The sequence below is a fragment of the Anolis sagrei genome, chromosome 4, assembly GCF_037176765.1.
Source record: "Anolis sagrei isolate rAnoSag1 chromosome 4, rAnoSag1.mat, whole genome shotgun sequence".
NCBI classification, from domain to species: domain Eukaryota; kingdom Metazoa; phylum Chordata; class Lepidosauria; order Squamata; family Dactyloidae; genus Anolis; species Anolis sagrei.
In genome coordinates, this window is record NC_090024.1 from 181,764,850 (window position 1) to 181,788,709 (window position 23,860).

Consider the following 23,860-nt stretch of genomic DNA (forward strand, 5'->3'; position numbering starts at 1 on the left):
ACTTCTAGGGAAAACAGGGTTAGATGCAGCTCTAAAAAAATTACTTATATCTAATGTATTTAATTTCCCACAAATTTTATTCTGCTGAAAATAAAATAAAATTAGCTGTTTCTGAAGTTTTTCTGCCTGCCTGTAAATGTGTTTGGTGCTGCTGTCACCATCTCTTTCACTGTTGCCACCACTGCACGCATGCACACGCACACACAATACTTGGGTAAACATAGGCTCTTAGGAACAGTAACAGCAGCAGATAAGTTACACTTTCTCACATTGCAAGAGATTGTGTTTGGTCAAAACTGAAATTTCCTTGTTCCTCTCTTTCTTCCTTTTTCTCCCTTCCTCTCTTCTGCCAGTGAAATTGGATTGTTCAATTCCAGGAAAGAATAAGCCTGCTAGCTCCTTGCCTAGCTGACCCAATCTAAACCAGCCCTTCCACAAGTTGTTAAGTGGCAATCCCACCTCCCCTCCTGCACTTAACTGCAATGTGGAGAGGTACCAATTCACCAGTTTGGATTGCTTGTGATAAGAATCACAATCTGCCCAATTAAAAGTTTGTGTTCTCTTAACAGTATTCCTCTATGAATTAATCATATTATTAACAATTTGCACTGTAAATCAAAATCCATTAGAGCAGAATTTACTGTACCAACCTAAGATCAAAGAGCCAGAAAGTCAGAGATACCAGACAAGATCGCACACAGGATTGGAGGCTGTTGTTTTGCAGCCATGGAATCAACTGGGCAGAGATTCTTTAAACAAGTAGTTAATAAGCCTAGCTAGCTACATTAGCTACGTGTCTTATATTTAAAGTTGAACAGGGCATTGCCTGATCTTTTGCTCCTTGAGATTAAATTTGAGCTGCCTGAGAGGATGGAGTGCCTCTGCCTCTCATCCCAATCTGTAGCTGGTGTCTGGGATGGACTGGGCTCTGCCTCTGTCAGCCTACTTGAACTGGGACCTGTTATCCTGGTTCCCTCTTCTCTTTCTTTGTCCAAGGAGGTAAATAGTACATTGCAGACCTCAGTCTTATGAAAGCTACTGGAAATGGGTCTTTCAGACATATCTGAGAACTTCAGAAAGCTTTTCTGCAGAGTTGCGGAAATGTTCTTGTAAAAAGAGTTGGTTATCATGTGGCTAAGTAAGCTAAAGACTGGTAATAGTATTTGCTAGACATAAAGTAGTGAGGACAATATCTCTCCTGAGGTTCTGGATCATTTTTCCCTCTTCTCTAATTGAGAGAAGTTACCATATAAAACAGCCTGACACTGTACATCTTCTTTTAAAATGTTCTTTGGTAAAAACTGTGGTAAGAGTCTACTTCACTGCTCAATATTATGGCTAATAATGGCTACCTGCCAATGCAGATACCATTTGTGGGCTTCTCCTCATATTTATCCAAAATATGTTCACTTTAACCAAGGTAATTTCTAAAGGATAGATAATATGTTTTGAATTATTAAGGGCCAAGGAAAAACTGAAATCCAAGTTTTGCTCTTATTCTCCCAAAAGACAGAATGATTCCTATGATGACTTAAATCCCTTTCATCATTATGCATCCAGATTAAATGGTATCTTCTTATACAGAGTTCTAGAACAGGACAGTCTCAGCTTGCCACTGGACAACAAAATCTTCCACTAGGGACTGTAACAAACAATGTTGTTTTTTAAATATATATATATATATATAAACTTATCTAACTGCCAAGCTCCCTAGAACATTTCATCTTAGAATATGTTAAGTTCTTCCTCCACCAGAGCCAAGATACTGTTTGGAAAGAACAGCGGTAAAAGAGCAGCAAAACAAACTGACTCGAGCCAGTTCATGTCATACACTAGGTTTTGTGGCATTATCTAACTAAGTAGAAAGCAGTCCTGATTAATTTTATAGTGAAGTATTTACACATGCACATATGCCAGATTGTGCAGATTGTGCAAAACAGTATCTAAAATAATTATTTCAGCTTCTTTGATTGATTCATCAGTATATTGCCAATACATTCCTTACGTGATACTCACATTTCTTTTCGATAATTACAAACATAGAAATAATTCAAACTTCAGATTTTGTTTGCTGTCTACTGCAATATTAGGTTATTTGATCTTCCTATCTGGAAAAATGCTCCAGATGTATAACCAGCAATGAAAACATGAACTCGTGTATTTCCCAATTCTTGCTTTTCTTCTCACTTACCTAATATACTGCCATATCAGAAAAAAAGCTTCCGTTGCTTAAAATCCTATCTCTGAGTAAACAAGTTATGCAAATCTCAAGATTAAATTCTTGTAATATATATAGTACAAATCTTGGTTTCATAATCAGATTAACTTATTGCAACAGAATTACATACTTACTTACTTACTTACTTACTTAGGCGATCCCTCGTTGGACGAGTAAGATGGTCTTCCATTATGGATTTCCCTGTGGGTCCGTATGTGGCTGTGGAGCCCTATTCTTGCTCTGCATCTTCTTCCGCAGTGAGGGCATTGGTTTCCAGGTGGAAGGCGGTCCCGGTCGGGGTTGGCTTGACGCGCCTTCCTCCTGGCACGTTTCACTCTTTCACCCTCCACTCGTGCCTCCTCAAATTCTGCAGCACTGCTGGTCACAGCTGTCCTCCAGCTGGAGCGCTCAAGGGCCAGGGCTTCCCAGTTCTCAGTGTCTATGCCAGAGTTTTTAAGGTTGGCTTTGAGCCCATCTTTAAATCTCTTTTCCTGTCCACCAACGTTCCGTTTTCCGTTCTTAAGTTCGGAGTAGAGCAACTGCTTTGGGAGACGGTGGTCAGGCATCCGGACAACGTGGCCGGCCCAACAGAGTTGATGTTGGAGGACCATCGCTTCAATGCTGGTGGTCTTTGCTTCTGCCAGCACACTGACGTTTGTCCGCTTGTCTTCCCAGGAGATTTGCAGGATTTTCCGAAGGCAGCGCTGATGGAATCGTTCCAGGAGTTGCATGTGACGTCTGTAGACAGTCAACGTCTCACAGGCATAGAGCAGGGTTGGGAGGACAATAGCTTTATAGACAAGCACCTTGGTCTCCCTACGGATGTCCCGGTCCTCAAACACTCTCTGCTTCATTCTGGAAAATGCTGCACTTGCAGAGCTCAGGCGGTGTTGTATTTCGGCGTCGATGTTGACTTTGGTGGAGAGGTGGCTGCCAAGGTAGCGGAAATGATCAACATTTTCTAATGTTACACCATTAAGCTGTATCACTGGCATTGGAGAGGGGTTGGCTGGTGCCTGCTGGAAAAGCACCTTGGTTTTTCCAATGTTCAATGACAGGCCGAGCTTCTCGTATGCTTCTGCGAAGGTGTTTAGAGTGGCTTGTAGATCTTCTTCTGAATGCGCACAGACGACATTGTCATCAGCATACTGGAGTCCTATAACAGATGTTGTTGTAACCTTGGTTTTGGCTTTCAGTCTGCTGAGGTTGAATAGCTTGCCATCTGTCCGATAGATTATTTCCACTCCGGTGGGAAGCTTCCCATCAACAAGGTGAAGTATCATAGCGATGAAGATGGAGAATAGAGTTGGGGCAATAACACATCCCTGTTTGACACCGGATTCCACTTTAAATGGGTCACTTTGGGAGCCACTGCTGTCCAAGACAGTTGCCATCATGTCATCATGGAGGAGCCGCAGGATGTTCACAAATTTTTTTTCAAAGCCACAAAGGTCATCTACGGACCAAGAAACCATGGCATACAGCCTCTACGCTCATCAGATGGAACCAAACTCCTGAAGGACCAAAACTCAATTGCACTACGTTGGAAAGAACACTACCAAAGCCTCCTGAACCGCAGCTCCAATGTGGCCGAAGAGGTCCTCTCACAAATCCCACAACAACAAACCATGGATGAGCTTGCAGCACTGCCCAGTTTGGAAGAAGTCAGCAATGCCATCAGCCAACAGAAGAATAACAAAGTGGACCAGATGGGATCCCTGCTGAAATCTTTAAAGAGGGAGGACCTGAGCTGACACACCAACTCCACCAGCTCATAGAAAAAGTGTGGGTGACTGAGAAAATCCCAATAGATTTCAAGGACGCCACCATCATCACCCTCTTCAAAAAAGGGGAAAGAACAGACTGCGGAAACTATCGAGGTATCTCCCTTCTAACCTCTGCCGGAAAAATCCTCACAAGAATCCTTGCAAACCACCTTCTGCCCCTCTCAGAAGACACCCTCCCAGAATCCCAGAACGGCTTCCGCCCCTCCAGATGAACCGTGGACATGATCTTCACTGCACGACAGCTCCAAGAAAAATGCAGGGAACAAAACCAACCTCTGTACATGGCATTCATCGACCTTGCAAAGGCATTCGACACAGTGAATCGCAGCGCTCTCTGGACCATCCTCCACAAAATCAGGTGCCCAAACAAATTTGCAACAGAATTATACAGTTTGAGATAGTCTACTAGTTGAAATGAATGCATTTCACTTTAAAAATGGTGATAGCATGCTAGCTTATGAAGAGGTGTAATTTTCAAGACTGCCTTCAAAATTCCTATTTCATTTACTTGTTTTCAGATAGGGATAGCATCCAGGGAAGAGGACTTCTTTTTATGGTGGTGCCCTAATTGTTGAATGCTCTTCCTGTAGTCATATTCATGGGGTCTATTCCCCTGATATTGAGATACTGTACTATGAGCATTTTCTTGTCTTAACATTCAAATAGAGCATATTTTGTTTTTATTAACAAGGCAAGACAAATAAACACATTGTTTAAAGTTTGTGTAACGGGAAACCAAATTATAGAAATTATTACTGTAAGATCCAGCAAGATTCTATAAATAACAATCAAAGCAGAAATCACTCAAATGGCTGGAATCCTCTGTTTCAGATAACTTAGTTATATTTTAGCTATATACAGGGTAACATTTTCAGTTATAAATGTATATTTTTGAGAGTAAAAATGAATCTCATTTTGGGAAAAAGGCGGGATATAAATTCAAATTACCATCACAATCACCATCTTTATCTAGATAAAAGTCATATTTTGCTATTTAAGATTGTTAGAATACACCAAAAATCTAGGAGCACAGTTGAAAATTTTCCCAAATGTTTTCATTTCCCTAATGGAAACAGATGCATGCCAAATAAGCATAGCTATTTTATGTGTTTAGATACTTTCACCTCTAGGCAAATGTCCAGACTCCAGAAATAAACAGAAAGATTCCACTCTGCAAACATTTTGTACTGTTTTTATCAGCTATGTTGATCCTACTCCAGTCTCTGGTTATGTCATTTCTCCCCATTCTTGCTTTGTGTACTACAAACTGAAGCAAACTGCTTCCATTGTTCAGGTGGCTATAATATTGCCTTGGATTAAAGCTGTTTAACATAGCAGCTATGAGCCAGGAAATCCCAGCTTCAAATTTCACCTGAACCACACATTTTGGAGCCTCTGAGCAAATGACTGTCCCAAGTATTCTATCTACAATATGTAGGTTAAGCAACATTACTGGGATAGTTTACACGAAGAGCTATTAGTACTTTGTATGTAGAGGAAATATGTGTGTGTGGAATATATATATATATATATCACCAGTATGTCAAGGCAGTTACAGTAGTCTCCAACAGATCCACTAGTGGGACTAGTCCCTCAAACTGTTGGAGGGTCAGATTATAATTTGAAAAAAGCATGAATGAATGCACACTTATTTGTAGTGCAAAAACACTTTAAAAGAATACAATAATTAATATTAAGAACAATTTTAACAAATATAAACTTATTAGTATTTCAATGAGAAGTGTGGGCCTGCTTTTGGCTGATGAGATAGGATTGTTGTTATGTGCTTTCAAGTTGTTTCAGACTTACTGAACAAGGGCCAGGTAAATGACCTTGGAGGGTCGTATCCAGCCCTTGGACTTTAATTTGAAGACCCCTGGTCTAAAGGCTAATTTATTATTATTATTATTATTACTATTATTATTATTAGTAGTAGTAGTATTATACTGACACAATAATAATAATAATATAATAATAAACTATATTTATAACCCGCCACCATCTCCCCGAAGGGAAACTGGGGACGGCTAACATGAGGCCAAGCCCAAAGATATAATGCAGCAAAATAAAGTGCAAAATACAACAACAAACATTACATCACAATAAAGTACATACATACAAAGTATGTCACCGCAAACAAGATATATATGCTGGATTTCATATCACAAAATCACAAGTCATACACTTCTCAAGCGTTTAGGACTGTGTGATGTAGTTTCAAATGATGCGCACAGATCCAAGTAAGGTAGCCTTTTGCAGTTGACAGATTGTTAATGTTTATTGTTTCCAAATGCCGGCTGAGATCTTTTGGCACAGCACCCAGTATGCCAATTACCACTAGGACCACCTGTACTGGTGTATGCCAGAGCCTTTGCAGTTTGATTTTGAGGTCCTGATAATGGCTGAGTTCTCCCTGCTTTTTTCGTCAATTTGGCTGTCACCTGGTTTTGTTGTTGTTGTTTTTGTTGTTGTAGAAACCCATTGGGTAACTTTGGTCAGGTCACATTTGCTCAGCCTCTGAGGAAGGCAAAGGCAAACCATCTCTGATCAAATCTTTCTAAGAAACTCTCATGATATGGTTGCCTTAGGGTCACCCGAAGTTGGAAACAACTTGAAGGTACACATCATCACCATCAATCTAGATGTATTATTGCTTTTATCTTGATTTTTGTATATATTACTATGATATAGCCAAGCTTTCTGTTTTCATACTTGTGACATCTAGAAGTTGATTTTTATGAGGGTGAAAAAAAACAACTTTAAACATGGTTGTGAACTATACAGAGAATATATGAACTCTCAAACCACCCAGGAAGTTTTAAAAGGCCCATCTTTTGTGGAACAGCTTGAAGTTACAGAGACCCATAAAAAGGCTAGGAACAAGATGTACACTGGATGAGATAAAATTATTTTAGGAAGTTCACTGCATCTTAGCATAGCACCAGGAGTTTTGTGAAGATCTGAACTTCCATTTGCCATAAAGACATATTTTTAAATGTGTCCAGCTATAAATATGATCTATTTGGCTGTACATGGAGATTAAAAATGGAAGCCACTAGCATTAAGAACTGAAAAGGAGGACATGCTCCCATATCAAATGTCAGTTAAGGAAGGCAATGACCTAAGAGCTGAAAAAACCCATTCCAAGTTATAATTCAAGGTAGCCATCAGCTTTCTGTCACTGTCATTAGCACATTTCTTGACTATACTCACAGCAATCACTGAAAATGCTTATAAAACTGTAGGATCTCTTAATAGTTTCTGCTTCAGCATATATTCCCTAGACTAAACAAAAGACAAGGCACACTTTTGTGACCATCCATCTATGAATGCAGCAATATTTGCTACAGTGAAACACATTACACATTTTCAGAGTTTTGAATAACAAAACTCCAAAATGCAACCAGCAACTAACGTCCCACATAAATTAGTTGCACTGCATCTAAAATGGGTTGATGTGTATTCTTTGTACTCAAAATCTTTACATCCCAGTACTAGAGAGAGGGCAGGGGGAGAGATTACAAGTTTCATCAATTTACATAGTATGCTTTTTTAAAAACACGCCACTCTAATGGCTATGGGAGTAATGACATATCATGAAGTGAATACAAAACATAAGACATAGTAAGTCATGAAAAACAGGGCAGCAAAACACCTCAGAGATTCCAGAGTAGCACTCTTCTAGTGGAGGTGCATTTCCCACAAAAATATGCTGGTAGAGACTTGTCCCTGATTGGACAAGTCTCCAGCCCTCTATGAGTAGTTAGCCTAGACAGATTAGTGTAAGGAATTCCTTTCCCAATTTCCTCAAGCAAGCTTATGTTTAGAAGGGACTTAAAAAGGGGGGGGGGGTCTTTTGCTCATCTTGCATGCCACTATCTCCTCTCCTTTGAATACTTAGCAATGTGATCTCTTCAGGGAAAACAAAACTTCCTCTTTAAAAGTATTTTTATTGCCCTGGTGAGGCCATGTGGTCAGTTCTCCATATTGGTCTCTTCTTCCTCTTCCTCTTCCTCTTCCTCTGCTTCTGCTTCTTCTTCCCCCTCCTCCTTCTCCTCCTCCTCCTCCCCCTCTAGAGTGAGGAGGCATCTTGCCATTGCCCAGGCAAAATGTAGTAGATATAGCTATTTTATTATTTTTCATTTTTCCTTTCCTTAGAAGATCACTCTGCTACTTTTTGTAGAATTACCCCAAATGAGGGTTATTTTTGAGCCTAACAGCTCTTGATTCCCAACAAAAAGGCAAAAAACTTGGTAAGAGTCATAGGTAGGATATATGTGACACAGAGGGGAGCACTTTTCGACTATAACATACAACTCTTCAAACCATAGTAACACCAATACTAACCTCAAAGCTGTTATACATAAAGAATCTATCTAGGTATAACTATGATGTGCCCTGGACAATGCTCAAAGAATACTTAAATAGGACGCGCCATTGTCAAAGATCAGTCACTTGAATAAATCTTACACATCTAGATCCCTCACATTTCCGGCTAGCTGTTAATTTTGCTTTTTCCAGCTTCTGGGATAGTAAACAAACAGAGGAAAGACTATGGCATGTATTTCTTCCCAGCAAATTCTTTCTCCAAATAAACTCATGCCCCTCGTTGCCAGGGAGACTAAAGGCTTGTTATTAAGCAATAAGTGGTAACAAAGCAAAAAATAAACAGGAGCTACTTAAAGAAATGAGACCAACTTTTGACTTTCGGGTTGTTTCAGTGACATTCCTAGTTAGGCTCTCAACTGATTTAAGCAAAAAGGAATTGCATGCTTTCTAAAGAAGTGTTTGAATTCAGGAACCATATGGGAACTCCATATGAAATTAGGAGTGCAGATTTTACTTTAAAGATTTTGATTATTGTAAAGGCAAAGTTTTCAGGCTTTAAGTAAAGAAACTGGATTACTGGGCTAGAATTTTGATCTGTCCTGTTCTCTGCAGATGGGATGTCCGTATGTTGAATTCACAGAATAAATGTGCAAGATATTTATATGGATAAGATTGTTCCATTTGCTGATCATCAATAGAGCATATTCTTAGAGAATACCATAGCCTTCATATAAATTATAATTTAAAAATACTTGCAAATAACACTAGTAGCTGGTTAAGTTCAAGAGGTTTTTGCCTTATCTAGAAAAACCTTGGAGCAGAGTTTCTCAAACTGTGCTCCTCCAGATGTTTTGGACTTCAGCTCCCACAATTCCTAACATCTGGTAAGCTGTCTGGGAATTCTGGGAGCTGAAGTCCAAAACACCCAGAGGAGCACCATTTGAGAAACACTGGCATAGAGGAACTTGTTAGGATATGGAAGAATAATGCCCCTATTGCAAACCTGTGTGTCTATGACTTCAAGTCGCCTGTAGACTGACAACAACCACAATAATTTTATAGGATTTTCTTAGATGAGAGATATTCACATGTGGTTTTGCCAGTTCCTTCCTCTGAAATACAGCCTAATGAACCTGTATTAATTGCTGGCCTCCAATCCAAATGCCTACTAGGGCTGACCCTGATTAGCTTCCAAGGTCAGCCAAGATCTGGTATCTTTAGAATATTTGGGCAGACTATCAAAGTGTATGTGTGCAAAATATAGATCAAAAGGTAAAGGTGCTAGAAAATAACCTTGCTTGACACCTCTAGTGGATGATATTTCTGTAGAGAAAGTGGTGTTTTTTTTTGTTTTTGTTTTTGTTATAGTGTACTTGAGCAGTATTATTTTGGTTTTATTTATTTGTTTGTTTGTTTGTTTGTTTGTTCATTTCTGGTATTGTATACCATCCTTCTCAACCGCAAAAGGGACTCAGGGTGGTTCACAGTGTTGGCAACAATTCAATGCCATTGATAAAAAAACAGTATAAAACATCAAAATTAACCCTCCCCTAATAAAACCTTAAACATCATTAAACACAGCACATAAAATAACATCACATTTTAAAAATTACATTTTTATTACTAAAGTACAGATCTAATTTGCTCTGTTTTGAGGCATTAAGTAAAAAGCAGATTTAAAATCAGTAAAGATTATTTTTAAAAAGATTGGTCTTTCTGGTTTTGGCACATGTTTCTACCATGTGAGCCAATACCAAGCTTGGATCAAAACAGGAATTGCTAAGTTTGACACCAATGTATTCTTTCCATTGAACATCATGATCAACAATGCTAGTTCAGCTTGCCACTGAGAAAACCAGCAGAAACCTTCTTAATTATAGATAATAAGCTCATGGAGTGCTCACTGAAAGGATCATATTTAGAACCCTTATTGCACATGGGGATAATAAAGCCCATAAGATAAACTGCACGAGCCACAAATGGCAAGGCTGGCTTTAGAGTGAAGTGAATTTAGATCACTTTAGTGGTCTTTCAAAATTAACTTGCAACTTTACAATAACAATTTCTGTTTTGCTTTTTGCCGACTTTGTTTCCAAAGGGTTTTGTGATGTTTAAATGCTGCTTTAAATGACATATCTGACTTCTTCATTTCCAGGGAATCTAATTTTCCCTCTTCATTTACTACCTTTTCCATGAATGATATTTATACAATTTGAAACCTTAACAGTGATGGCTGAATAAATTGCTGTGCTTAACCATGCACTTGAATTTCTTCCATCTTGGTATTAAAGAACTGGCTAGCACTGCTGAATAATGACTAAAATAGAAAATGAAGATAAATGATAGAGCAATGAACAGCAATATCAATTTGTTTTGCTTTGATCATTCTAAATGGAAAATTTACCTGACTTATAAGTCTGTATCTGGAATTTTAACAATTAATTGACCCATAAAAAGGTTTCATCTCTTGTTTTCTACTTCTTTGAACTGAAAACACTTATAAAACTATAACTTTCTAGAAATGCATTGAACCAAGGGAAGATAGGATTTCACATTCTGGCTCTCCTGCAAGCACTCAAATCAGAGCATGGTTCAGTAAGGGCTAAGGATAGCATTGTGTTAATTCAATCCTTCCCAAGCTACTCTATAAAAGCCAGAAAGGCATCGGATATAAAACAATCGTAGAAGAGGGTAGAACGAAAAATGATCATGCAACATGTCATCCAGATAATTACTACATCAGAATGGCTCCTAAATGGGTGCATCCTCCCCTTGTAAGACTTGGGCCTTGGGAAGATAATCAAAAATACTAAGATGAAGTTTTCACTTCAGCCAAAAGAATTAATAGCTAAAACAGATAGTGCTGGCTCAGTGGAGGATTGTTGAATTAATCTGCAAGGACAACTGGAGCCTTTGAACTTAACAAGGGCTTTACAGCAACAGACCTGTCATCTCAAGTTTTTTTAGTTGAAGATGAGCTGGTGTGAGGATGGGAGTTAAAGTGCCAGAAGCACATGATTACAAGCCCAAGTATAAGAAAAATAAACATCATTTTGTAGTGCTTTGCTGTTTAATACTAAGTGGACCATACACATAATAGATTTCAAAATTAAATAATTAAAATTGGCACACCACACAATTGCTCCATATGTACTGAGGCCCTACTAGGGACCCCAGTCTTGTGCATTTCATCCACCATACATCTGTCTATCATGAGGAACAGATATCACACCCACACTGGAACACCTTTACAGTACAAATAACAGAAACAACTTACATGATGAAATTAAAATTTTGCCATATTTGAACATGTGGCATCTTGCCAAATAGGCATGACATTCATCATAGCCAGTGCGAGCTTATTCCTCTGCCTAAGTTCTCTTCTGATAATGGGGAATAACAACTATTCTAGGAAGCAGAGCTTCTGCCCCAAGTCAAGGAGAGAAATGAGGTGAGAGAAACAGAAAAAAAAAGTTCGGTCTATCCCAATCAAATGTTGATATTGCAGTCAAAATTAGAAGGAAAATTCCTTGTGATTCTTAGATATGAACATTGTTTCTTCATCACTTACAGTGGACTGGGAATTTTCACATAGTATAGTCCTTAAGTCTCCTGAACTTCCACCTTCAAATCCTTTGCAATCCTTGCATTGGAAAACTTCAGGTAACCACAACCTGTTTCTAAGTAGAAAATCTTTCAGTTTGAAAAGGGTGGGACAAAATAAAGGATTTACACCAGTGCTACTCTAAGTGGTGTTCCCTAGATCACTGCTGGTCCCTGAGCCATTGGCTGTTCTCTAGCAAGCTTCTGGGGAAGAAACAAACAAATGTAATCAATGGGCACAAATGTGTCCCTGGTACATTGGGGGGAAATTGCTGGTCCACCACACCAGATAACCTGAGAAGCACTATCTAACTTCCCAGGTTACTTTTATAGGACTAAAACTCTTGGCTAAGACACAAAAAACAGACCATCCTCTCACAGAAAGCCCAAAAGCTATTGAGGAATGAAGCTCATAGACAACTGAAGGCTTTAAAATTGAAAATATTTCAGTGAACAACAAGAACACAGCAAGGTCATTAAGCATCTATCTCATTTCAGACACAACCCATTCAATATTTCCTTGTGTTTTGTTTTGTACTCCCTCAAGTGCTGCCATATATATTTTATTTATTTATTTATTTATTTATTTATTTGCTGCATTTGTTGACTGCCGTTCTCAGCCCTAGGGCGACTCACGGTGGTGTACAACATATAAAAAACAATTTACAGTAACACAATAATCACTAATACACAATAATATAATTACACTAAATAATCCGCTCCGTCTTATCGTAGAATCATAACCAATCTCGTAAACCATATTCCGTTCCAGTTGTCGTTGCCAGTTAATGTAGCATTCAGTTAAATGCCTTCTCAAATAGCCATGTCTTTAAGCTCTTACAGAAAGACATAAGGGAGGGCGCCTATCTGATGTCAGCAGGGAGGCTGTTCCACAGCCGGGGGGCCACCACCGAGAAGGCCCTCTCTCTCGTCCCCGCCAGACGTGCCTGAGAAGCAGGCGGGATCGAGAGAAGGGCCTCCCCAGATGATCTCAAGGTCCTCGTGGGCTCATAGGCCAAGATGCGGTCCGCAAGGTATTTTGGGCCGGAACTGTTTAGGGCTTTGTAGGATAGCATCAGCACCTTAAATTGGGCCCGGTAGCAGATCGGCAGCCAGTGGAGCTGGAACAACAAGGGCGTTGTATGCTCCCTGCGTCCCGCTCCTGTTAGTAACATGGCTGCCACGCGCTGGACTAGCTGAAGCTTCCGGGCCGTCTTCAAGGGCAGCCCCACGTAGAGAGCTTTGCAGTAGTCAAGGCGGGATGTGAGCAGAGCGTGTACCACCGTGGCCAAGTCAGACTTCCCGAGTACGGGCGCAGCTGGCGCATGAGCCTAAGCTGTGCAAATGCTCCCCTGGTCACCGCTGAAACCTGGGGATCCAGGCTCAACGATGAATCCAGGATCACACCCAAGCTGCGAATCTGCGCCTTCAAGGGGAGTGCGACCCCGTCCAGCACAGGCTGTAACCCTATACCCTGTTCGGCCTTGCAACTGACCAGGAGTACCTCTGTCTTGTCTGGATTTAATTTCAGTTTGTTCGCCCTCATCCAGATCATTACAGCGGCCAGGCACCGGTTCAGGACCTCGACAGCCTCCTTAGTAGCAGGTGGGAAGGAGTGACAGAGTTGGACATCATCTGCGTACAGATGACACCGCACCCCGAAACACCGGATGATCTCACCCAGCGGCTTCATGTAGATATTAAACAGCATGGGGGACAATATAGAGCCCTGTGAAACCCCACAGGTCAAAGGCTGTGGTGTTGAACAGGAGTCCCCCAATAACACCTTCTGGGTACGGCCCTCCAGAAATGACTGGAGCCACTGCAGAGCAGTGCCCCCAAGACCCATTTCCGCAAGGCGCCCCAGAAGGATACCGTGGTCGACGGTATCGAAGGCCGCTGAGAGGTCCAGGAGCACCAACAGGGACACACTCCCCCTGTCTAGCTCCCGGCGCAGTATATATGGATTTATAGCTCCCGGCGCATATATGGATTTATTTGAAGATACTTCAGCATAAAACACAGGTGTGTGTCAATTTGAAGTTTGTGTTTCTTTATAAGCAGGTGAATCCTTGATTCCTTCCCTCTCAACCCTCCCTGAATTAGACACAGAAATCTCAATGATGGCTACATCAAAGAGTGATTTGTAGCTTTAAAATGTCATATAAAATGCCACGGAAATATTTTTTTCTGTTACTTCCAACACTTTTCAATTAAATCTATTCACACATTGAGCTGCTGATACTTTTAAGCTGCTTCTAGTCCCAAGTGGCCACTTGGGTCTCAATTTTGGGGGAAAGCAGAATATAAATAAATATCATCATCACCTGAATTATCAAGTCATTACGTTTTTTAGGAAGCTAACATGGACTTGGCAGTTCAATTCTGCAATTGCAATTTGTAATCTAAAGGATGAAGAACACAAGAAAAGGAAACAGGAAGAGGAGTAACACTACATGAATATTCAGGCACAGATGCTTTTATTAAAGACTGTAGAAGATGGTAAACATATTTTTATAAACAAATCAAGTATGATACATGAATATAGGAACCAGCATAGTTTGCTTTCATTCTACAGAGATTGATGCTAGTCATTCCAGTTCTAAGGCACAATTTTATATATTAAATACGCAATTTGCCTCAGAAACTAAATAGTGACGCTTGAAACCTCTCAAAACATGCTGGTTGAATTGTGGTTTATTGAAAGTTGCTTTGAGAAGGAATATAATATTATACTTACTTTTTATGAGAGAATGTTCACTTCTCGATCTAAAGATTGAGAATGAACTGTATTCATCACACCCATATCCTTTCCTATTCACTAAAAAACCATACGCACTGGAATCCATTTAAATGATGACAGTAAATTATGACTCATCATCAAAGATATAGCACAACCTGGATAAATATTGAAGTATAAAAGCAAGATCATAAAGCAAGTACTTACTTTGGGAAAATTGAAGTCATGAGTGCAGTTGCATACCCAGGCTTACAAACCCCTTCTGAGATGTTTGCGTACTTTGATGCTAGCTCCGGAGGCCTGTGAAGAAAAGAAACACCGTTAATTGTAAAGGGGCCCTTCTACACTGCCATATAACCCAGATTATCAAAGCAGATAATCCACATTATCTGCTTTGAACTGGGTTATATGAGTCTACACTGCCACAGAATCCAGTTGAAAGCAGATAATCTGGATTTTATATGGCAGAATAAAAGGGGTTAAGATGGTTCCAAGATGTGTCAGTTTACTCCAGTTATCATTTCCTTTTTTCTCAAATGATTATGATGAATGACAACAAGAACAAAAGGGCCACTTAAATAAGAATTCAAGAACATCTCATTGTTTGAAGGGACATCTGGTAATCTCTAGCATTTTTCTTTACCATTGTAAGACTTTAGAAATCAATAGAACAATAATTATGAGATAGTATTTTGAACTTTTAATTTTCCAACAGAAGTGGAGGTAAGCGGCAACAAGGAATTGCTTGTCCAGCTTCTCTTCTGTGACGTGACAGGGCTACTAATTCCAGAGCAAAATTAACCAGATGACCACAAACCTCTACTAGCCAGTGTAAGAATGGAGACATTTGACATTTCTGAATCACAGGGCTAATATTGTTTCCTTCATCCACTTTGTAAAATTCACCCTCATTTATAATATTATGTGAAAGGATGAATGTACAAGAACTTCCATTCTAAAGAAAGGCACTGTGGTTAGATGGCTAACATTTCTGCTAAGCCTGAAGAGAATGAAGTGCTTTTAAGCAGCCAATTGCTGCATGATTCAATCAATTTGGGATTTTTGTGTTTCATTCTATCACTAAGAACCCCAATTTCTCACATTTAACAATTATCAAGGGGACAAGCCTCATAATTTTTATGGGTATGTTTTATTAAGGCAGATTTACATAAATGACTTATAGTAATTGGAAGACCTAACAGCATAGTATTTATGTAAACGTCACATATTTGTCATTCATAAAGTGGTGGTTGTTCTTGTAACAAAAGAGAAGCAACCATTCTATACATTTAAAGATAATTCTAAAGTCAATAAACCGATCCTTTCTAGTTGACATCACAACTGTCAGATTAACTAACCATGATTTTTTTCTCCTAGCTTCAAAGTAGTAAGGAAGCAAAGTAATCTCTCAGGTGAATAGTTGCCATGGCAACTGCAATATCTTTTTGTGGGTTCCCATTTTTACTTGTACTAATATTTAAAAAGTACCATCTTTAATATAGCTGATGCCAAGCTGAGCAATCATAGAGTAACTTAAACTGAATTGTACCATAAATCCTTAGATGCAGGAAGCTAAATTATTCAAAATTGGGAGCAATCCCAGGAATTTTTTACAAACCTCTCACTCAACACTGAACCCATTTATAGCAAAAGGTCCCACTGTTATAGACAATGTGTCCAGATAATGAAAATATTTCAAATTTCAAATTCTTAAAAATATAATTTAACCTTTGATCATGGTAGTATATAATGTTCTATCCATTACATCAGAAGTGAACAAATATTTCTGCCTTAAATGCACATCTGGTATCAATTCAAGTGGATACCATTCCTTAACTCTGTAGTACAGCACACAGGGTGCATCTAAACTATAGAATAAATGCAGTTTGACACAATTTTGACTGCCATGGAACAATGCTATGGAATCAAGTGATTTGCATTTTTACATGGATTTTAGCCTTCTCCATCAAAAAGTGCTACCACTAAAAAGTGAGTCACCGATAGGCTGAGAAAGGCGGTATACAAATACAGTAAATAAATAAGTAAGTAAGTAATACTACATCAAACTACTATTCCTAGCATTTCACAGCATTGAGTTATGGCAGGTAAAATGGTGTCAAGCTGTATTAATTGTACAGTGTAAATGCACCCACAGACTCAAATTCTGGTAGTGCACTATACTAGCTACTACCCCCTTTTGGGAATACAGTGGTGGTTATTGAAGACAAATAAAATTCACCAGTTCCAAACCTTTTCTTCAATGCCTTATTTTCTTTGCCATCACAGTACCCATTGCCTTCTTCCTTTTCCCACTATCACCTATGCTGCCATAGAGATATGCTGGTATAGTGTGTCAATGTGAGTCCAGGAAGATCTTCAATACAGGCAGTCCCCAAGTTACAATCATCAAACTTACAAACGCCTCAAGTTTAGAACGGGGATAAGACAACAGGAAGCGAGAAAAATCTACCCCTCGGAAGAGAAATTCACTCCTGGAAGAGTTATCATGGGGAAAAGGTATCTCCCACTGAAGCTTTATTCCCAATCCTTGTTTCCACAACAAGCCACATTTTTCAAAATACAGTTATCACAGGGATAGAAAGTGAGGTGAAATCTTGTGAATAGGGACAGAGACAGTAAAATAAATACCACAGGGGCATTAAAACTTCCTGATGATTTCCAAAGGTTGTGTGTATGTATGTGTGTGTGTGTATGCATACACACATACACACACTTTAAAATGTACCTGTTCCGACTTACAACTTAAGAACAAACCTACAGAACCAATCTTGTTAGTAACTTGGGGACCACCTGTACATAACTCAGTGGAGAGAGATAGGGAGATTTAAATCTTGATCCTTGGCTGCTCAGGACTAAGAATTGTTGAGGAATGGGTGTGATCTACATTGAGATTATTGTTTTCCTACCACTGCTAATAGCAGCAATTTAGGGAGCTAAGATAAAGTTTCCACTGCAGCTCAACTGAGCTGCAAGGAAATAAGTGGGATCACTCCATTATGAGGAGCAACTCTGAAAGCAAAAACTGGAACCCCCAAATTAGCCATGCAGAGATCTGCATGTATATGGCTCCAAGGCTTCTGGTCCCTATATTGCATAGATTAGCAGTCCTCAAACTAAGGCCTGGGGGCGGGATACAGCTCTCCAAGGTCATTTACCTGGCCCTCACTCAGGGTGAACCTAAGTCTGAAACGACTTGAAAGCACACAACAACAACAACAACAACAACAACAACCCTATCTCATCAGCCAAAAGCAGGCCTACACTTCCCATTGAAATACTAATAAGTTTATATTTGTTAAAATTGTTCTTCGTTTTAATTATTGTATTGTTTTTAAAAAAAATTGCACTACAAATAAGATCTGTGCAGTGTGCATAGGAATTTATTCATGCTTTTTTCAAATTATAATCTGGCCCTCCAACAGTTTGAGGGATTGTGACCTGGCCCTCTGTTTAAAAAGTTTGAGGACCCCTGACATAGATATTCTTAAAAGACTACCGGGGAGCGTTTGAGAAGCAATGTTAGGACACTAGCAAAAACAAAACAAAACAAAACCAACAACAAGTACTACAATGTCCTTTTCTTTAGGATCTAAATTCCACAATGCCAAGAAGCCACACAAATACACCTGGTCCATTCAAAGTATCTACACACATACAAAATATTCACTTCTAAAAACAAATAAATCTTTCCCTAGGTTGCTTTGAAAGTCACATTCTACGTATTTTCAAAATCATAATACTAAAGAGCTTCTGTACTAATTCTAGAAATAATTACACTTTTGAGTAATTACAGTTCCTTTCATTAGTGCCATACCAGGGACATAAAAGATGTCCATCATAAAAGGCACAACTATATCGAAAGTCACTGGAGTCACCAACATGCTTGTTAAACTTTTCCAAATGGGATAAAAGTTAATATTCCAAAGTGCCATGGGCAAAATTAAGCTTACAACACATCCACAGAAGCCAGCTCCAGCTGTTCAACACAGCTACATCATCCCTATTCTAGCCATACATTTGGAAAGGCATTTATGGTTCTCAAGCCATTTTACCTTTTAACAATCTAAGGATATTTATTTGTCTGGGCCTATTAATCACTAGGGATCTCAGTCTTTATTAAACTGCCACAAAGACATTCCCAGCCAGCTTGAATACAAGCCTACAGCTAATAACTCCAGACCACATCAAAGAAAATACCTTAGCGAGAGAAAAGATTGCACTCCCAAAGTAGGTTAAAAGTATTATGTAACCAATATGGTAATATATTTGGATGCCAAAGAGTATATTAAATACACTGTATTTCAGTCAGATCCTTTCACATTGACAATCGAGCCAAGCATTTCATGTACAGCAATAATGCAGTCAAGACCAACATCTATGGAGAGGTCTAGAGGGGTAAAAGCCTTTTTGGTCAGTACAATAAAGATACCACTGTTTTGTGGATTCCACTTGGTTCCAAAGAACGACAGTACAGCTCCCATATCCACGAGGGATACATTTCTGAATTTACTGTGGAAACCATGGATAATAGTAAACCCTATTGAAATGAAAGAGTCATCATATGTCACACTAGAGGACCTTTAAAACTGGTAGATCCTACAAGTACGACCTAGAAAATTCTTACAAACATATTTTATTGGCTTTGTATAGGTGAAAACATAGCTGTCATGTTGTATTAGAAATCTATTATGATACTTTGAATAAAAGCTCTTTTTAATTTTTTGTCTGTAGGAGGCAAATTAAAGCAATCATAATATTAATCTAGTCAAATTCCCTGTGGATACAGTAATTATTGATAGGCGCCCGTCATTCTCTACTTAAGCATTTAATGAAAGAGGGACCCACAACTTTCTAAAATAGCCTATTCCACTGTTGAGGAACACATATTTTTAGAATGTTCTCTCTGTTTGTTTATTGCATTTGTATCCCATCTTTCCTCACTGAGTTCAATGTTTAGATAAAATCTCCTTTTTATCATCTGACAGAATATTCCTCCATAAACACAGGACTGACTGTTATGGTTTGTACCAGAATGGGGAAAGTCTGCCCTGTGAACCTCCAACAGGCCTGAACTATCTTTTTATTGCTCCATGGCCCCAGATCCATCAAAGCTCCATTTCTAAGTCTCCTCGTACCTGAATTCTTGTTAAGATTTTTTTTAAAAATCCCAAAATGTCCAAAACATTCCAATCATTGCCCCAGGAGTAGAAGGTATACTCAAAACACCCCCAAAATCAACTCCTCCCATCATGACATGAAATCTGTGCAGATGTGCAAGAACTAATGGGGTGGTTAAATTTATTTTTGCAATGGATGTGCAAAAATTAACCAACACTTCTCTGCTATAGTTGCCTATCCTTGTTTATTCCTATGTCTTTAAATCAATTTTGTCCAATCCTCCAGATATATTGGGCCAGTTCTTTCTAACCTCAACATCTGGAGGTCATCAGGATGGAGAAGTCTGCTTCGAATCAATATAAATGCAGTTCACTCTATTATTGTGAGGACAATAGTGACCCACTTATTGTAGTTACCAGACCTGAGCATTTTTATTCTTGTTTTAGCCTAGTATAATACATTGCTACTTTACTCAACAGAGAAGGGGTACAAATGAGTCTTATTAAGCAGAAATTTCAATGCAGCAATAGCCTTCCATGACTTCTGGGCAGCTATAATACAAAAAAAGTGCTATCTATAATTACAAATAAGTAGCTTAACAGAAACAGATACTATCAAACAGGCGGAGTCACTGCTGATAAGAAGAAAAGTAGTAAAGGTAATAAAAATGCCATGAAGATAAAGAAACTCTTATGGTTACCAATCATTCTTTTTTTAAAAAAATTCCACACACAAGGGAAATAAATACAAGTCATTCTAGCATCTTACAGTATTAAATCAATTTTATCACAGTATTTACCATTGTGCCATGATAGGATTTGGTAAAGCTTGAAGCTGAAGCAGTTTTCAAGACCATCAGTATATTCTGAAGCCTCCAGCCTCCCCCCAAACACAATTTGTTTTGGGGCAAAAATCACCACCAAAATGGTCAACTGCAGTATGTCATAGTTAAAAAGCAACACCCCCAAAATACTATTCCATTCCCAACTAAAACCAGAAATAGACTGTCAAACACCAGCTTTGATTGTTGGCCAATCTGCTACTGCTTTGGTGCAGAGCAACTTGACGGGAGTCAAAGATTGGCCCTTCCACCCACCACAGAGAATCTAGAAATGTTACAAGGGTTGAATGAAAAGTAATGCCTCCACCTTGGTAACTCCTCAACAGATGGCAGTACTGGTATGTAGCAGGTACTGGTTTGTTCAGTAGACTCTCCTCTACAGTTCAATTTTGGCAAGAATCCTTAGCATTGAATGGTTGTATTGTTAAAGTGCGAAGTATGGAACCCTGCGCAGACGGTCGGTCAATGCAACTTAAGCAGTGTGCAGTCATTGAATTCTTGACAACAGAAGGTGTCACCCCAAAGGAGATTCATCAGAGAATGCAAGCTGTTTATGGTGTTTGTGTTGATGTGAGTACTGTGCGTTGTTGGGCGCGTAAGTTTAAAGCTGTTGAGGTGGGAACATCTGACTTACATGACAAACAAAAAGCTGGACGTCCTGTGACAACAACCACTGAGTTTCACAAGCAAAAAGTTGACAGATTGATTCAGGATGATTGTCGTATCACTCAGAGAGAAAGCATAACCCGCATTTCACAAGAACGTGTGGGTCACATTATGGCTTTGTTTGGCTATCGGAAGATTTGTGCACAATGCTGATGCCTGAAATGAAAGCGCACAGACTTGAAACTTCAGAGACTGGATCTCACCACCGTACAACATCCTCCCTCTGACTTCCATCTCTTCCTGATAATGAAAGAAGATCTGCGGGAACATCATTATGCTTCTGATGAAGACGTTGAGAGAACTGTGAGACACTGGTTGTGGAAACAGAGTGTCGACTTCTTCTGTGACAGCTTCAGAAAACTTGTTCATTGTTGGCAGAAATGTATCCAATTGTCTGGTGATTATGTAGAAAAGTGAATAGTGGTAGTTAAAGAGCACACTCTAAGGATTATTTCTGTGTTTGATTTATTAAAATATTCCCATCCAAACCCAAATAACGAAGGTGGAGGCATTAGTTTTCATTCAACCCTCGTACATAGTATACTGAATGGTTTTTGTCAGGCACACCTTCTCAGTTGTTAAGGTTAGTATGTTAAATAACATATATAACATATAAAAATAATATCATATGCCAATAAAATATAGGTAATATATAAAGTAATAGAATCTCTCTTATCCTTGGCTTTGGGCATAAATAACACCCCTTTTTTCTTACTAACATTGAAACAAGTGATCTAACAGCACCAAGTTTTCTGATGCTTTATTACTACTACCACTACTACTAATAATAATAATACTTTATATATATATCCTGCCCTATCTGGCTTTCATTCCTAAACTTTACAACTGGACCAAGATATACTTTGTAAAACCTATTTTAATGGTATTTAATAGTTCTGTTATCACTGCAGAGGACAATTTTATTTTGTTCATTTTTATGTCACATGATGTGTTCAATTTAAGAAGCTGTGCAAAATAATACAGCTATGTTCATATTCACACCAGTAACCTAGAAAGAGGACAAGGATTATTAATTTAAACTCTTATGACAAAACAGTTTATTTTTGTTATTTGTGCATATAGTGAGCTTACACAAAACTTGGGTCCACAGTGAAAATGAAGGGAACACAGGTGCCCAGAATATTAAAACTTTAGTAATTTCATGTTTGTTTTTTTCTCATGGCTTAATTAAAGAGATCATGAGCTCCATGCTGCATAAAACAAGAATGAAAATTTTAGCTGAGTTAAAAAGACTTACAAACAAAATTGTGGGTTATGGCTAAATTGCTCACCAATGCATGGATGAACAGTTAAATAAATTCCCTATTTGCCTGTGGGTGAGAAGATTCATAGGCATTAAAGAATGAATGTTTATTAGTACTCGCAGTGCAACCCTTTTCAATTTAGGACTGGATGACAATTTATATTCACTGAGGTTTTGCTGGCTCTAATTTCAGATAATTCTTGTATTAAGCATCTACAACTTTACTAAAATATTATATCCTAACATCACTGACATTTTATTTTATTAATGTGATGTCCATCTGGTTAACACTTTCTTTCCTTTTACAAGCTTACCTAATGTCCATTCAATCGTCCTTTCTCTTACAGGCTCAGATTGGCATTTACATGAGTTACATTTTCAAATTATAATTTTCCCTTAGTTCAGGTTTGTTTGTTTGCTTGCTTTTTACAAATTCTACCTATTTTATTAACATACTGAAGAAAACAATTTTTTACCTCAACGGTTCTAAAATAGGAAGGATATCACCTTCTATGTATTCTATAAGTAAATCAGTGATCATCTAAATTTATTCTTCTAATAACATTTGGAATCCATAAAATATATTCTATGTGTGCTCCTAATACATTTTTAAAGGGAAGAGAGCATATTAAAAGCCCCTAGAGTCATTTCTGTAGTCCCCAGGGGTCAATTTCCCCCCAAAGTGTCTCCCCCACAAATGTCCATTTTGTGCCAGAAACAGAAAGTACCATATATACTCATGTATAGGTTGACCTCATGTGTAAGTCAAGAATTGGTTTTGGGGCCAAAGTGATGGATTTTGATATGACCTATGGGTAAGTCTTCCATGGAATACACAACACCACTTCAAGGGGCCAGCAGCCCCTGCCACCTTTTCCCACTCAAGCATTCAAAAAGGCCTTTCGGCATTCTATTTTTATATAGAAGTTACAGTATTAATTTATCTTTTGAGGGGTAAAGAGCTGCCATTGTCATTATTTTTCTACCCAGGCCAAAAGCTGCAGTGAAGATACCAGTAGGAGGTTTTCCTGGGATGATCTGAGCCTGTGGGTCCCCAGATGTTTTGGCCTTCAACTCCCAGAAATTCTAACAGCTGGTAAACTAGCTGAGATTTCTGGGAGTTGTAGGCCAAAACACTTAGGTTGAGAACCACTGGACTTAGCTCTCATATTTTGCTTCTCTATTCAGAGAAGGGAGTGGCACCTTTTTTGTTCTGAGTTAAGTAAGGTACACTATTTATTTAACCTGTGGAAAAGCAACCCAGTTTGAGAAG

General features: G+C 38.8%; 1 protein-coding gene across 8 annotated transcripts in view; it reads right to left on the reverse strand.

Moving 5' to 3' along the window:
• The window catches only part of ST3GAL3 (ST3 beta-galactoside alpha-2,3-sialyltransferase 3), a 229,502-nt gene that overhangs the window by 125,963 nt on the left and 79,679 nt on the right, over positions 1-23,860 (reverse strand). For all 8 annotated transcript variants that reach the window (XM_060773338.2, XM_060773335.2, XM_060773339.2 and 5 more), the window contains one exon: positions 14,885-14,977. In XM_060773338.2, the coding sequence (XP_060629321.2) occupies positions 14,885-14,977 (93 nt within the window). The remainder of the gene's footprint in view (positions 1-14,884; positions 14,978-23,860) is intronic.